The sequence below is a fragment of the Hylobates moloch genome, unplaced genomic scaffold, assembly GCF_009828535.3.
Source record: "Hylobates moloch isolate HMO894 unplaced genomic scaffold, HMol_V3 SCAFFOLD_15, whole genome shotgun sequence".
NCBI lineage: Eukaryota > Metazoa > Chordata > Mammalia > Primates > Hylobatidae > Hylobates > Hylobates moloch.
In genome coordinates, this window is record NW_026652290.1 from 50,793,943 (window position 1) to 50,807,435 (window position 13,493).

Genomic DNA, 13,493 nt, shown 5'->3' on the forward strand with positions numbered 1-13,493 from the left:
CGCCCGCCTCGGCCTCCCAAAGTGCTAGGATTACAAGCGTGAGCCACCGCACCCGGCCACGTGTAATACCCTTATACCCTTATAAAGATACCCCTTTCTTTGCTCTGAAATGTGTTCTGTCTAAAGTCAGTATAGCTAACCCTTGCTTTCTGTTGATAAGCGTTAGCATAATATATCTTTCTCCATCCCTTTGCCTTTAATCTAGATGTCTTTATATTTAAAATAGCTTTATTTTATTTTTTTTAAATGGGAAAGTGCCATCTTTATTAATCCTAATTGAATTTTAAATGTCCTTTTGACACAAAAAGGTATATACATGACACAGCTACACAACCTTTTTTCAACTGGACAACAAGTGTCAAAACCCTGTGGATGTATAGGGTAAAACAAGATTGGTCAGGAAAAGAGAATTGTTCCTATAACTGGTAATCTGACACAATGTCCTATTGCCATTAAAAAAAAAAAGGTCCATTTTCAGTTTATTCAAGTTTGTTTTCATGGTGTTTTATCCCTCTTCATAAAAAAAAATTCAGACTTTTGTAATTTGTGTATGCTGATCTTCATCAAAAGGTTCATTCTCTGGATCAGAGTCAGTGGTGTCAGAATATCTACAATGATCAGGTTCATTGTCACTAACATCTGGTGTTACAGAAGTTGAACTGCTAGCCTCTGGATTTGACGGCTCCTCTACTGTTTTTGTGAAGTACAGCTTCACCTTAAAATTTGGAGAAAAGTATCGGTTGGCTTTGTCTTTATTTGCTTTGTCAAGATCATTTTTTGTTAAAGTAAGTACTAGATATTCCTTGTCATTATCTGCACGCTCTATACTGCAAATGCTATCAATTTCTTGATCACATAGACTTCCATTTTCTACTTTTTCTGAGGTTTCCTCTGGTCCTGGTATGAAGAATGTATTTACCCAAAAGTGAAACATTTTGTCCTCTTTTAGCATCTTGTTCTGTTTGTGGAAGAACTCTACTTTGATATCACCACACACAGGTAACGGCTGAGGGAACTCAAAGTACATGAACTTGTCTTCCCGTCGTGTGGGTCCTGAATTGGAGGAATATATCTTCACCTTTAGCTGGCAGACCACAAACTGAGGATTGCAAGTTCCGCCACTGAACATTGGAATAGTTTCAAACATCATCTTGTGAAACAACAGTGCCACTGGTCTATAATCCAGATGATTCTTTAACAGGTAGCTATAATAATACACATAGCGCCTCTGACTGGGAATAGTTACTCCCTTTTTGTCTCTGGTCCTTACTTCCCCATAGAAATCTAGGACCTCTTGTGCCTTTAAAAATTTGCCCCGATGTAATAAATATGCACAAATCATTACACCAGTTCGTCCCTTTCCAGCTTTACAGTGAATTGCTGCAACATGATTGTCATCTTCACTTAGCCATTGGTCAAGATCTTCACAAAAGGGTTTGATAAGTTCTAGCTGTGGTGGGTTATGGTCTTCAAAAGGATATTGTGCAACTCTGCAATTAAATTTGGCGGTGTCATAATGTCTTTCAGCACAAAGACTGTATATCTTGTAATGGTTTTTATGCTTTGAATCCAAAAACCTTACTACCTCATCAATATTGTTCCTGTATACGCCTTCAAGTCTTTCTGCAGGAAATCCCATAGCAATAATGTTTGGATAAATATAGGTCAAGTCTAAGTCGAATCCATCCTCTTGGTATCTCCTTTTGTTTCTGCTAACGAGCTCTTTGATGATGGCTGTCATGTCTGGGAGCCTGTGGCTGAAGAAAAAGGAGGAGAGAGATGGCAGAAGCTGCTGGTGGCGGGGCTTCTTCTGCAGGATGGAAATGGCTCTGGACTTGGCGGTAGCTGATGCCCCTCGCTCTGCCGCCGCTTGGCTCTGGACCGCAGCCGGGTAATGGCTGCTGCGGCGGCTGCCGGATGGTTGCAGCGACTGGGCCTGCTTCTCCTCAGCAGCCAGAGGCCTGGCAGCGGCGGCAGCGGAATGGGGAGCACACGAATAATCCTCCGAACGGCTGCCTCCTCCGGCGGCCTCCGGAGCCCGGGCCACGGGGGGTACGGCGGCGGCGGACGGGAGGTTTAAAACCGGCCCGGGTCCGTGGATGTGCCGCCGCCGCCGCCGTGTTGGAGGCAGTAGAAGGGGAGAGACCAACTCTCCGGCGTTCCCAGCCCTGGAAATGGTGACAGGCGACTCAGACCCCCTCCCTGGAGCTGCAGCCGCCGCGGCCGCCGCTTCTCCCCCCCGCTCCAGGAGCGGGAGGTGCCGCCGCCGCCGCGCCTCAGCCGGCTCCCGCCCGAGCCCACGGCTTCCACCTTCCCTTTCAGGAGAAGCCGAGGAAGAGGCTGTACGGTTAGAAAAGACGAAGAGGAGGCGAGAAACGCCGCCGCTGCCGCCGCCGCAGGCCGGCCGGCTCCCCGAGGGCGCTGCCCCCGCGACTGCTCACAGGCGCTGAGAGGGGCTCCGGGCCGCGGCCGCCGCCGTCTCTCATCTGCCTCGCCTGAGCCCGGCCTCGCCTCACAGCGGCTCAACTCTCAAACTTCCATCATGGCTGCCAAAATAGCTTTATTTTATTATTATCATTATTATTATTATCTTAATAGAGATGGGATCTTGCTACGTTGCCCAGGCTGGTTTTGAACTCCTGGGCTTAAGCAATCCTCCACCTCAGCTCCCAAATTGCTGGGATTACAGGCGTGGGCCACCTTGCCTAGCCTATGTTTCTTTTTTAAAAACTTTTTTTTAGTGGTTCCCCGAAAGTTTGCAATATACATTTACAATTAATTCAAGTCCACTTCCAAATAACAATGTGTCACTTCACAGGCAATACAAGTGCTTTATAATAACAAAATAATCCTAATTCCTCCCTCTCATTCCTTTCTATGGTTGCTATCATTCATTTCACTTATGCATACTTAAGTATATCTAAGTTTCAAGGGATTGATCCTGATTTGCCTAAACCAATCACCAATGCCCCTTGTCTAACCCATCACCACAAGCCTGTTTTGGAGCTATTACGGGGAAGGGTGTTGGGTTTCCCACTATAGGTAAGCTGGGGTTCAACCATTTTAATTTTGATTTTAGATGATAGGGTGACCTTAGCAGGTTGGGCAACTTGGGGACATCCAATCAAGGTTGTTAGAATTTCTCGTACATATGGATTGGAATTATCTTGATTTTGCCACTTTGCATTGTTTATGTGTTCCCTGAGAGGCAACCACGTGTTTAGGAATGTTTGCCACATGGTTATCAAGTTTCAAAGAGGAGGAATCATATAAGATTTAAATTCATGACCAGGCTCAGTGGTTCATGCCTGTAATCCCGGCATTTTGAGAGGCCAAGACGGGAGGATTGCTTCAGCGCAGGAGTTAAGACCACCCTGGGCAACATGGCAAAACTCCATCTCTACCAACAACAACAAATTAGCTGGGCGTGGTGGCATGAGCCTGTAGTCCCAGCTACTTGGGAGGCTAAATTGGGAGGATCACTTGAGCCAGGGAGGTAAAGGTTGCAGTGAGCCATGATTGTACCACTGCACTCCAGCGTGGGCGACAGAGCAAGATGCTGTCTCGAGAAACAAAACAAAACAAAACAAAACAAAACAAAACAAAACAAAACAAAACACACCACCACCAACAAAAAACAGACTGGCCACAGTGGCTCATGCCTGTAATCCTAGCACTTTAGAAGGCAGAGGTGGGCAGGTCATTTGAGGTCAGGAGTTTGAGACCAGTCTGGCCAACATGGTGAAACCCTGTCTCTATTAAAAATACAAAAATTACCCAAGCGTGGTGGTGTGTGCCTGTAGTCCCAGCTACTTGGGAGACTGAGGCATGAAAATCTCTTGAATCCAGGAGGCAGAGGTTGCAGTGAGCTGAGATCTTGCCACTGCACTCCAGCCTGGACAACAGAGTGAGACTCTGTTTCAAAACAAAAATAAACAAAAAACCCCCCAAAACCTGACGCTTTGAACCGCTACGGTGGTGGCTACGTGCAGGCATCACATCCCACAGTTAGGAAAAAATTACAAACCAAACACTGGGCTCTGAGATAAATCAGACCAAACCCAAAAAACCAGGGTCACTCTGTCAAGTCCTAGTATCCCAAAGCAGTGAAACTTGAGTCGTTCCTGGAAGTTGTTGACTCCCTGACCTGAAATTCTTCTCTCTGATTTTTGTAATGCTAATATCTGAAGATGTGTTATGACCTTTATGGATGTGATTTTCATGTGAAATTTTCGCTGTTTTTTATTTTTTTCATATCATTAACAGACAGTAACTGGTAATCTTGTCTTTTTTTTTTTCTTCAAAAACCTGTAGTGTCTTCTCATTTGGAAATCCATTCCCTGAAGTCTGACCATGCAATTGTTCTGCAGATAACATTCTTCCCTTGTCTAAAATGCATCTGCCTCTGCCTTTTTCTCCCACTGGGAAGGGTCCACCCAGAAAGCCTAGAGGCACTGATTTACCAGAGCTTCCGGGGCGGTTTGTCCAGGTGCACAGATGAACCTAGATCATTTCCTTTCTTTTTTTTTGAGACAGAGTCTCGCTCTGTTCACTCTGTTGCCCAGGCTGGAGTGCAGTGGCGTGATCTCGGCTTACTGCAAGCTCCGCCTCCCGGGTTCACGCCATTCTCCTGCCTCAGCCTCTCGAGTAGCTGGGACTACAGGCGCCCGCCACCATGTCCGGCTAATTTTTTTGTATTTTTAGTAGAGACAGGGTTTTGCCATGTTGGTCAGGCTGGTCTTGAACTCCTTACCTCAGGTGATCCGCCCACCTCGGCCTCCCAAAGTGCTGGGATTACAGGTGTGAGCCACCGCGCCCTGCCGAACCTAGATCATTTCTAAAGCTCCTATAACTTGGAGATGATGATGTTAATAGTGATGGCTTATATTTGCATTCCTCAATACGGTTCACAGGCAGGCATGGCTGCTCATGTCGGTAATCCCAGCACTCTGGCAAACGGAGGCTGGAGGATCACTTGAGCTCAGGAGTTTGAGGCTCGCCTGGGCAACACAGGTAGACCCTATCTCTATAAAAAATAAAAAATTAACCAGGCATGGTGGTGAGTGCCTGTAATCCTTACTAAGGAGGCTGAAGTGGGAGGATCGCTTGAGCCTAGGAGGTTGAGGCTGCAGTGAGCCGAAATCATGCCACTGCACTCCAGCCTGGGTGACAGAGTGAAACCCTGTCTCAAAAAAAAGGAGTCATAGTGCACGTTTACACTCATTTTATCCTTTGATCCTCCCAATAAGGATGAATTTCATGATGCAATAAAGCTTAGAGCTTAACTCTCACGAATCCTGTTTTTTTTGTGTGTGTGTGAGACAGTTTCTTGTTGCTCAGGCTGGAGTGCGGTGGCGTGATCTCGGCTCACTGCAACCTCCACCTCCCGCGTTCAAGCGATTCTCCTGCCTCAGCCTCCTGATTAGCTGGGATTACAGGCATGCACCACCATGCCCAGCTAATTTTTGTATTTTTAGTAGAGACGGGGTTTCACCAGACCTCAGATGATCCGCCCGCCTCGGCCCCACAGAGTGCTGGGATTACAGGCGTGAGCCACCGCGCCAGGCCTCCTGTGTTTTTTTGACTGTTTGCTGGCTTTGTTTCTGTTTTACTTTCTAGATTCTGTCTGATTCTTGGCCAGGTCTGTTTCTGACTTGTGTTCTGATTTGTATACAGCGACTTATGCCCCCTTCAGTGAGGTTTTCATGATCTGACCACTAGGTGATCTCTGCCAGACAGCAGACTGAGCAGGAATTCTGATTATTGGTAGTAGATTTTTGTTGTTCTTGTTTTGGTTTGTGTGTTTATCTTGGAGATCCCAATGTTTCCTGGCTCTCCAGTTTTGTCTTTGTTGTTTATATACAGTGTGAGCGCAAGTTACTCAATTAGAAAAGGGCCTTTTCTTTCCCTGGAATGGAGAGCAGCCTTTGATTCCTGTGGCTCAACCAATTGGTCAGTTTTGAGTTCCGTGTTTTCCTTTATGATTTGTGGGCAAAGTTAACAAAACTGAAAAAGTTGGCTCTCTTTCTGTGTGTCTAAATTTGTTTATTTTTTGAGACAGGGCCTCACTCTGTCATCTAGGCTGGAGTGCAGTGGCACAATCACAGCTCATTGCAGCCTCCACCCGCCTCCATGCTCAAGCGATCCTCCCACCTCAGCCTCCCAAGTAGCTGGGACCACAGGCGCATGCCATCCACGCCTGGCTAATTTTTGTATTTTTTTTTTTTTTTGTAGAGACGGGGTTTCACCATGTTGCCCATGCTGGTGTTGAACTCCTGAGCTCAAACAATTCTCCTGCCTCAGCCTTCCAAAGTGCTGGGATTATAGGCATAAGCCTCCGCACTACTCTGTGTGTCTAAATTTTAAAAAGCCTTCCCCTTTCTTGCCAAAAACAGGTATTTACCCTTTACAATCACCTGTTTATACTCTCTCTGCCTCCCTCTCTCTCTCCCTCTCTGTCTTCATTTAATATCTGTGATTCTCTTGGCTTTGCCCTTTTCCAATATTGGCTTTATCCCAGGGCCAGCAGCATTATGGCTGTAGCACTTCCAGGCATAACATTCAGATACCACTGGGTGTGGTGGCTCACGCCTGTAATTCCAGCACTTTGGGAGGCCAAGGCAGGTGGATTGCTTGAGCTCAGGAGTTCGAGACCAGCCTGGGCAACATGGTGAAACCCTGTGTCTACAAAAAAATACAAAAATTAGCCAGGTGTGGTGATGGGCTCCTGTGGTCCCAGCTATTTGGGAGACTGAGGTGGGAGGACCTCTTGAGCCCAGGAAGCAGAGATTGCAGTGAGCCAAGATCACACACTGCACTCCAGCCTGGGCAACAGAGTGAGACTCTGTCTCAAAAAAAAAAAAAAAAAAATCGGATGCCGCAACATCTGATGGAGAAAATAGGGGCCTTTTTTTTGTCTGACTGTTAGAAATAGGAAACCTTTTCCAGAAATGCCATTAGATTTTCACTCAGGCTTCGTGGCTAGAATTGGATCATAAGCTTGGGCAACATAGTGAGACTCTGTCTCTAATATACATATAAATACATTAAATAGAATTGGGTCATGCATATCCGTTCCTACATAGGGCCCTGAGAAGGAAAATGAGATTCTTGTGGCTGGCTAAAACGACCCATCTGGGGTGAAAGGAATGTTGGGGAACTAGCCACGATGACCACCATCAATTCTACAATAAAAAGAGAATAAAGGGCCAGGCGCGGTGGCTCACACCTGTAATCCCAGCACTTTGGGAAGCCGAGGTGGGCAGATCACGAGGTCAGGAGTTCGAGACCAGCCTGGCCAACATAGTGAAACCTCATCTCTACTAAAAATACAAAAATTAGCCAGGCGTGGTGGCACATGCCTATAGTCCCAGCTACTTGGGAGACTGAGGCAGCAGAATCGCTTGAACCCAGGAGGTGGAGGTTGGAATGAGCTGAGATCTTGCCACTCCAGCTTGGGCAAAAGAGTGAGACTTTATCTCAAAAAAAAAAAAAAAAAGAGAATCGGGGCCGGGCACGGTGGCTCACGCCTGTAATCCCAGCACTTTGGGAGGCTGAGGTGGGTGGATCACTTGAGGTCAGGAGTTCGACACCAGCCTGGCCAACATGGTGAAACCCCATCTCCACTAAAAATACAAAGAAAGTTAGCCAGGCATGGTGGCGCACATCTGTAATCCAAGCTACTCAGGAGGCTGAAGCAGGAGAATCGCTTGAACCTGGGAGGTGGAGGTTGCAATGAGCTGAGATCGTGCCATTGTACTCTTCACTCTAGCCTGGGTGACAGAGTGAGACTCCATCTCAAAAAAAAAAAAAAAAAAAAGAGAGAGAGAGAATTGGAGTGTATTGGAGTTTTCACCTGTAACGTGTAATGCTAGAAGCATGGGAATGTGTAAAATAGGATGGCCGCAAATATTCAGAAAGCACATGACACAATATCCTGAAAAAGTACCCACTAGAAAATGAAAGGCTAATCAGAATTTAAAAATGCAGGGAAGACAGAGATGTGGTCAGAACATGGTGAGTATGAGATGCTGAATAAGACCCCCCAAAGATGTCCCCATCCTAACTCCTGAAACCTGTGAATACTTAACCTTGCATGGCAAAGGGATTTGGAGATGTGATTACTACAAGGATCATAAGATGCAAAGGTTATCCTGGGTTATCGAGTGGGCCAAATGGAATCTCTTTTTCTGAGAGGAAGGCAAGAGAGTAAAAGCTGGAAAAAGGAGACGCGATGAAAGAACAGAGGCTGCAGTGATGTGCTTTGGAGATGGAGGAAGAGGGAGGCGGCATTTCGAAGCAGGAACAGGCAAGGGAATGGATTCTTCCTGAGCCCCAGCAAGAACGCAGCTCTGCCGACACCTTGATTTCAGCCTCACGGAACCCATTTCAGGCTTCTGACCTCTGTTAAATAGTAACTTTGTATTATCGTAAGCCATTAAATTTGTGGTAATCTGTTACAGCAGCAATCAGTAAACACTTATCATGAATGACCAAAATTAATTCAAGAAGAGGTTAAACAAAACTCTGAATAGACCAGCAACTTCTAAATAAATAGAAAACCTTTTTTTTTTCTTATTTTTAAATAAAATGCCCCTTCTATAAAGGCATCAGATGGCCCTCTAGGTGAGTGGCCTTCAAACCTTCAAGAAACAGATCATTCTTATGGTATTTGAATAATTACAGAGCCTAAAGATTCACGGAAGCTGGGCGCAGCAGCTCACGCCTGTAATCCCAGCACTTTGGGAGGCCAAGGCAGGAGGACTGCTTGAGCCCAGGATTTCAAGACCAGCCTGGGCAACATAGTGAGACCCCTGTCTTTATAAAAATAAATAAATATAAAAATCCTGAATATAATATTAGCAATAAATCTACCACTATATACCTGTCATAATATACTATTATGAATAATAGAAGTTTATTCCAGGAATCAGTGACAGCTAAACATTAGGAAATCTACAATGAACTTAAATTAACAACCAAAAAGAGAAGAAAAATTTGATCATTTCAATTAATACTAAAAAAAAAAAAAAAAAAAATATGTGAGCACAGTGGCTTATGCCTGTAATCCCAGCACTCTGGGAGGCCAAGGCAGGAGGATCATTTTGAGCCCAGGAGTTTGAGACCCGCCTGGGCAATATAGTGAGACCTCTTTGTCTCTATAAAAAACATGAAAACAGGCCGGGCATGGTGGCTCATGCCTGTAATCCCAGCACTTTGGGAGGCCAAGGCAGGCGGATCACCTGAGGTCGAGACCAGCCTGAGCAACATGGAGAAACCCCATCTCTACTAAAAAAAAAAAAAAATACAAAATTAGTCAGGCATGGTGGTGCATGTCTGTAATCCCAGCTACTTGGGAGGCTGAGGCAGGGGAGTTGCTTGAACCCAGGGGGCAGAGGTTGCGGTGAGCCAAGATCGCACAATTGCAATCCAGCCTGGACAACAAGACTGAAACTCCGTCTCAAAAAAAAAAAAGGAACAAGAAAACAAAATTAGCCAGGTGTGGGGGCACATGCCTGTAGTCCCAGCTCTTCAGGAGGCTAAGGTGGGATGATTACTTGAGCCAGGGAGGTCGAAGCCACTTTGAGTCAAGATCAAACCATTGCACTCTAGTCTAGGCAACAGAGAGAGATCCTGTCCCCCCCCCCCACAAAAAAACTGATACAATTCAACTTTAATACATGCTTTTAATAATATATTTCAGCAAGTTAAGAGCCATATATGAACACACTTATGACTATTTATCCAGCATCAATAACAAATTCATCATATCCCTAGTCCAATGAGTCTCCCATTCCCTAGATGAGTACTGATTAGACTAGGGATATGATTGAACGAGAAGACAGTATTTTAATGAGGTGCATTCTTTCTGAATAAATCTGCAGATATAATGCAATGTCAATCAAAATCCTAACACTTTCCAAGTAACAGGGTTCTTTGTTCTTTTGTTTTTTATTGAGATAGGGTCTCATTCTGCTGCCCAGGCTGGAGTGCCGTAGCACAATCATAGCTCACTGCAGCCTCAGACTGCTGGGCTCAGTCAATCCTGTCACCTCAGCATCCCAAAGTGCTGGGGCTACAGGTGTGGGCTACCATGCTCAGCCAACCACACATTGTTTTAAAAGCTATTTATCAGCCAGTAGAGCTGCTTCTTTCCTCCTTACTTTTCTTTTTCAGAGTTTTTGTTATATCTTTTCCTGTATACACTATCGATTGCTTTTAGAATCATTCTATTAAATTTTAAAATAATGGAATACACAGAAGTGGACTAAAACCTAATATATTAATTGCAAATTAATTTTCCTGCTCTACTTTTTGGAAGGAAGTCACGGTGTACAATCCACCTTTAAGGAGTGAGGAGTTATGCTCTGCATCACAGGACCTTTTATTTTTTGTTGCTATTGTGAAAGATTTCTTTTAGTATTTTCATATATGTTATTACCAACATAAAGGACTGACATGACTTGTTGAAGAACTTCTATATAGCAACTTTATTAAATCTCTTTATCAATTCTATTAGCTTTTGTTCATATTTTATTTCTTTGGGTTGTGTGGATTTTTTTTTTAAGAGATGGGGTCTCACTGTGTTGCCCAGGCTGGTCTCAAAACTCCTGGGTTCAAGTGATCCTCCCACCTTGGCCTTCCAAAGTGTTGAGATTATAGGCATGAGCCACTGTGCCTGGCCCAGTCTGGCAATTTCTACTGTGAGTAATCCCTTTGCCTTTTCTTTCCTAATATTATACATTTCCGTTTCCCGTCTTATTACATCAGTCAGGACTTCCAGAAAATTATCAAAGAACAGCAGTGATCAGAGACCTAGTGAATATCCTCAGATACTTGTCTGTTGACACTCTCAGTTCTTTTGGGAAACTTCTCTACTCCATACGTACAGTCCTTGTGGGATGAGACCAGTCACAGCGCACCTAACCCTAACCCTGTAGGTACAAAGCTGGGTGCATGGTCCAGGGCCAGCCAAACATCAGACCCTATTTTCCCACCCAGGGCGATTGTTCCAGAGGTGGGCAAGAAACCTAAGCAGGGCTAACCAGATTTTCTCCCAGTTTTTTGTTTGTTAGTTTGGAACCAGAAGAGAGGAGGGGAGGGCCTTACTTTCCTGTTTAACAGATGGGAAAGATAGGAACGAGGGTATCAGAGGCCACCACTGTCACTTGCACAGGAAGAGAAAGGCTGCCTGCAGAGCAGGAAGAGAAACCACGGAAAGAATCCCAAGGGGCGAGGAGAAGGGAGGAGAGGGACAGAGATGGGGAGAGGGACAACATGAATGATCTGTTTTTTTTTTTTTGAGATGGAGTCTCTCTCTGCCACCAGGCTGGAGTGCAGCGGCGAGATCTCGGCTCACGGCAACCTCTGTCTCCCGGGTTCAAGCAATTCTCCTGCCTCAGCCTCCCTAGTAGCTGGGATTACGGTGCGCGCCACCACGCACAGCTAATTTTTGGTAGAGACGGTGTTTCACCATGTTGGCCAGGATGGTCTCGATCTCTTGACCTTGTGATTCGCCCGCCTAGGCCTCCCAAAGTGCTGGGATTACAGGCGTGAGTCACCGCGCCTGGCCGAATGACCTTGTTTTCAAATCCCTGAATCCAAACCTCCTGATTATGTGAGCCAAAAAATTTGTTTTCCATTTTCTCTACTTACATTGGATCACTTACAACGGAAGGAATTTTGACTATTACAGAAATCATTTTTGTCCTGGTAACTGACGCTTATTAGGTAATAATGGCTGGTGCCAGGCTGAGGGCAGGTGGCACTGACTCAGGTCCTCCGCCCAGGCAACCCCAGTCTTCACAACTGGCGACGAGATGTTCTTTCACGTTTGCAGATGAGGAAGCTGAGGCTCTGGGAGGAAAGCGCGCTGCCTATGCCCTTCTGGGCCACAGCCTCTGGTACTCCCACGGCAGGCTGATGGATAAACTTCCAACACGACCAGGTGGCACCAACTGTGCTACTTGGCAAATGGGAGCATGTTGCTCTATCCTGGTAGATTCTAAGTTCTCTAATGGAACAACTGATGAGAGGAGTATGCAACATCCAAACCAGCATCAAAGCGTGTACCCAACTCAATCTGCACAGCAAATGCGCCCAACCCATACACCCCGCGGGGTGCTAACCGAGTCACGGCTCGAGGCCTCTGGGTCCTTCCACGCCAGGTCATTCAGAACCTGAAACCCCCAGGGGAGGTGCAGAGCCGGGGTGAGTCCTGGCGTCCGAGACTTGGAGGACCCAGCTCCCGGAGCGCGTTCCGTTAGTTTCCAGAGCTTTTTCAAACTTTGCCTTCCAAGTGCAGGAGTTCCTTGGTCTTTGCAAGACCCGCAGGCGTCCGCAGTGGTGCAGAGAGAGGTGCAAGGGGGCGCGCCCAAGGTCGCAGGCTGCCTGGCTGCGCGCTCAGTAGGGGCCGCGGGCGCCAAGCGCGGGGCGGGCTCTGGGCGGGCGGCCGGGGCGGGGACTGCAGAGCAGACTGCGCTGCGCGGTTACCCACTGCCGGCCTCCGCGCTACCCGGCCGCAGCGCGCCAGTTACATGGAGGCTCCTCAGGAGCCCGCGCCAGTGCGCGGAAGCCCAGAGGCCACCCTTGAGATCCATGGGTCGCGCTACCTGCGGCTGTCTGCCTTCCGAGAAGAGCTGTGGGCGCTCTTGGTCCTGGCGGGCCCCGCGGTAAGGTGGCCTCGGTGGGAGGCCGGTCCCGGCGGGCTGGGGACCTGGTGATTTCTGCCTCCGCGGGTGACTTTGGCGGGGATTAGGGACCGAGCGAGCTGGCCGCGGGCGGGCTCCGGGGAGCATCGTGCCAGGAGCCGGGCGGGCACCCCAGCTCCTCTGCCTGCGTCCCGGCCGCCTTCCGCTCCGCACCACATGGCTGGGGGCCCCGCGGGGCACTGCGGGAACGGCTGGCACGCGCCCGGGCGCACGTTGGCTCGGAGAGGCCGGCGGCTCCAGCCTCCTGCGCCAGGAGACAACCGGGGAACTGGGACCTTTGCGCCTAACAGGGCTCTACCAGGTCCAGGCTGCATTTGCATCCGGGGTTGCCTTCTCTGGGAGCTGATTCCAACCAATAAAGCGCAAAGTGCCTGAACTTCCAAACACAAGGGAACTTATTTCTTTGAAAAGTAGCGGTAAAAAGTTCAGGAGCTCTGCGATCTAAATAATCCCGAGGCACGGAGGAGGGGGTGCGTGGTCCGTCGTGGACTTAGAGCTGCGAAATGATTTCTTCAGAATTCAGTCAACCTCTACTGAGGAAACCAGAGGCATCCTGTACCACCCCCTCCCCGCCAATAATTATGTATGTGAAAGAAAAACGGGGTTTTAATGTGGTTCTTTGTGGGGTCGAGGTGTTCTTATCTGTGGGATTCTTTACTTTTTAATCGTTAGGTTAGGGCTGTTTCTGCCTCGTCTCCTAAAAGTAATGTGGTTTTTAAAACCACAAAAATATAACCCTATCCACGTTCTCCTGCCAGCTTGGGTGGTTTTCAAACCGAGAGG

The 13,493-nt window shown here is 47.3% G+C and overlaps 2 protein-coding genes across 2 annotated transcripts in view; one reads left to right on the plus strand and one right to left on the minus strand.

Annotated features, from left to right (window-relative positions):
- Positions 1-260: 260 nt before the first annotated feature.
- On the minus strand, positions 261-12,172 carry LOC116484246 (phosphatidylinositol 3,4,5-trisphosphate 3-phosphatase and dual-specificity protein phosphatase PTEN-like). The gene is made up of 2 exons (XM_032753620.2): positions 12,055-12,172; positions 261-2,433 (listed from the first exon to the last, which is right to left on the minus strand). The coding sequence occupies exons 1-2, from the start codon at positions 12,170-12,172 to the stop codon at positions 530-532; spliced, it is 2,022 nt and encodes a 673-aa protein (XP_032609511.1). The 3' UTR covers positions 261-529.
- Positions 12,173-12,523: 351 nt separating this feature from the next.
- The window catches only part of LOC116483167 (multidrug and toxin extrusion protein 1), a 42,471-nt gene continuing 41,501 nt past the window's right edge, over positions 12,524-13,493 (plus strand). Inside the window, 1 exon segment of the mRNA XM_032176941.2 lies at positions 12,524-12,671. Coding sequence (XP_032032832.1) covers positions 12,537-12,671 — 135 coding nt within the window. The 5' untranslated portion in view covers positions 12,524-12,536.

Excerpts from the sequence above, each read along its gene's own strand:
- LOC116484246 (XM_032753620.2), bottom strand. The coding sequence starts at position 12,172 with ATGACCTGGCGTGGAAGGACCCAGAGGCCTCGAGCCGTGACTCGGTTA. Across the intron at positions 2,434-12,054 it reads GGGTACACGCTTTGATGCTG|TCGCGGGGGCAGCGCCCTCG; the intron begins GTTTGGATGTTG and ends GCCTGTGAGCAG.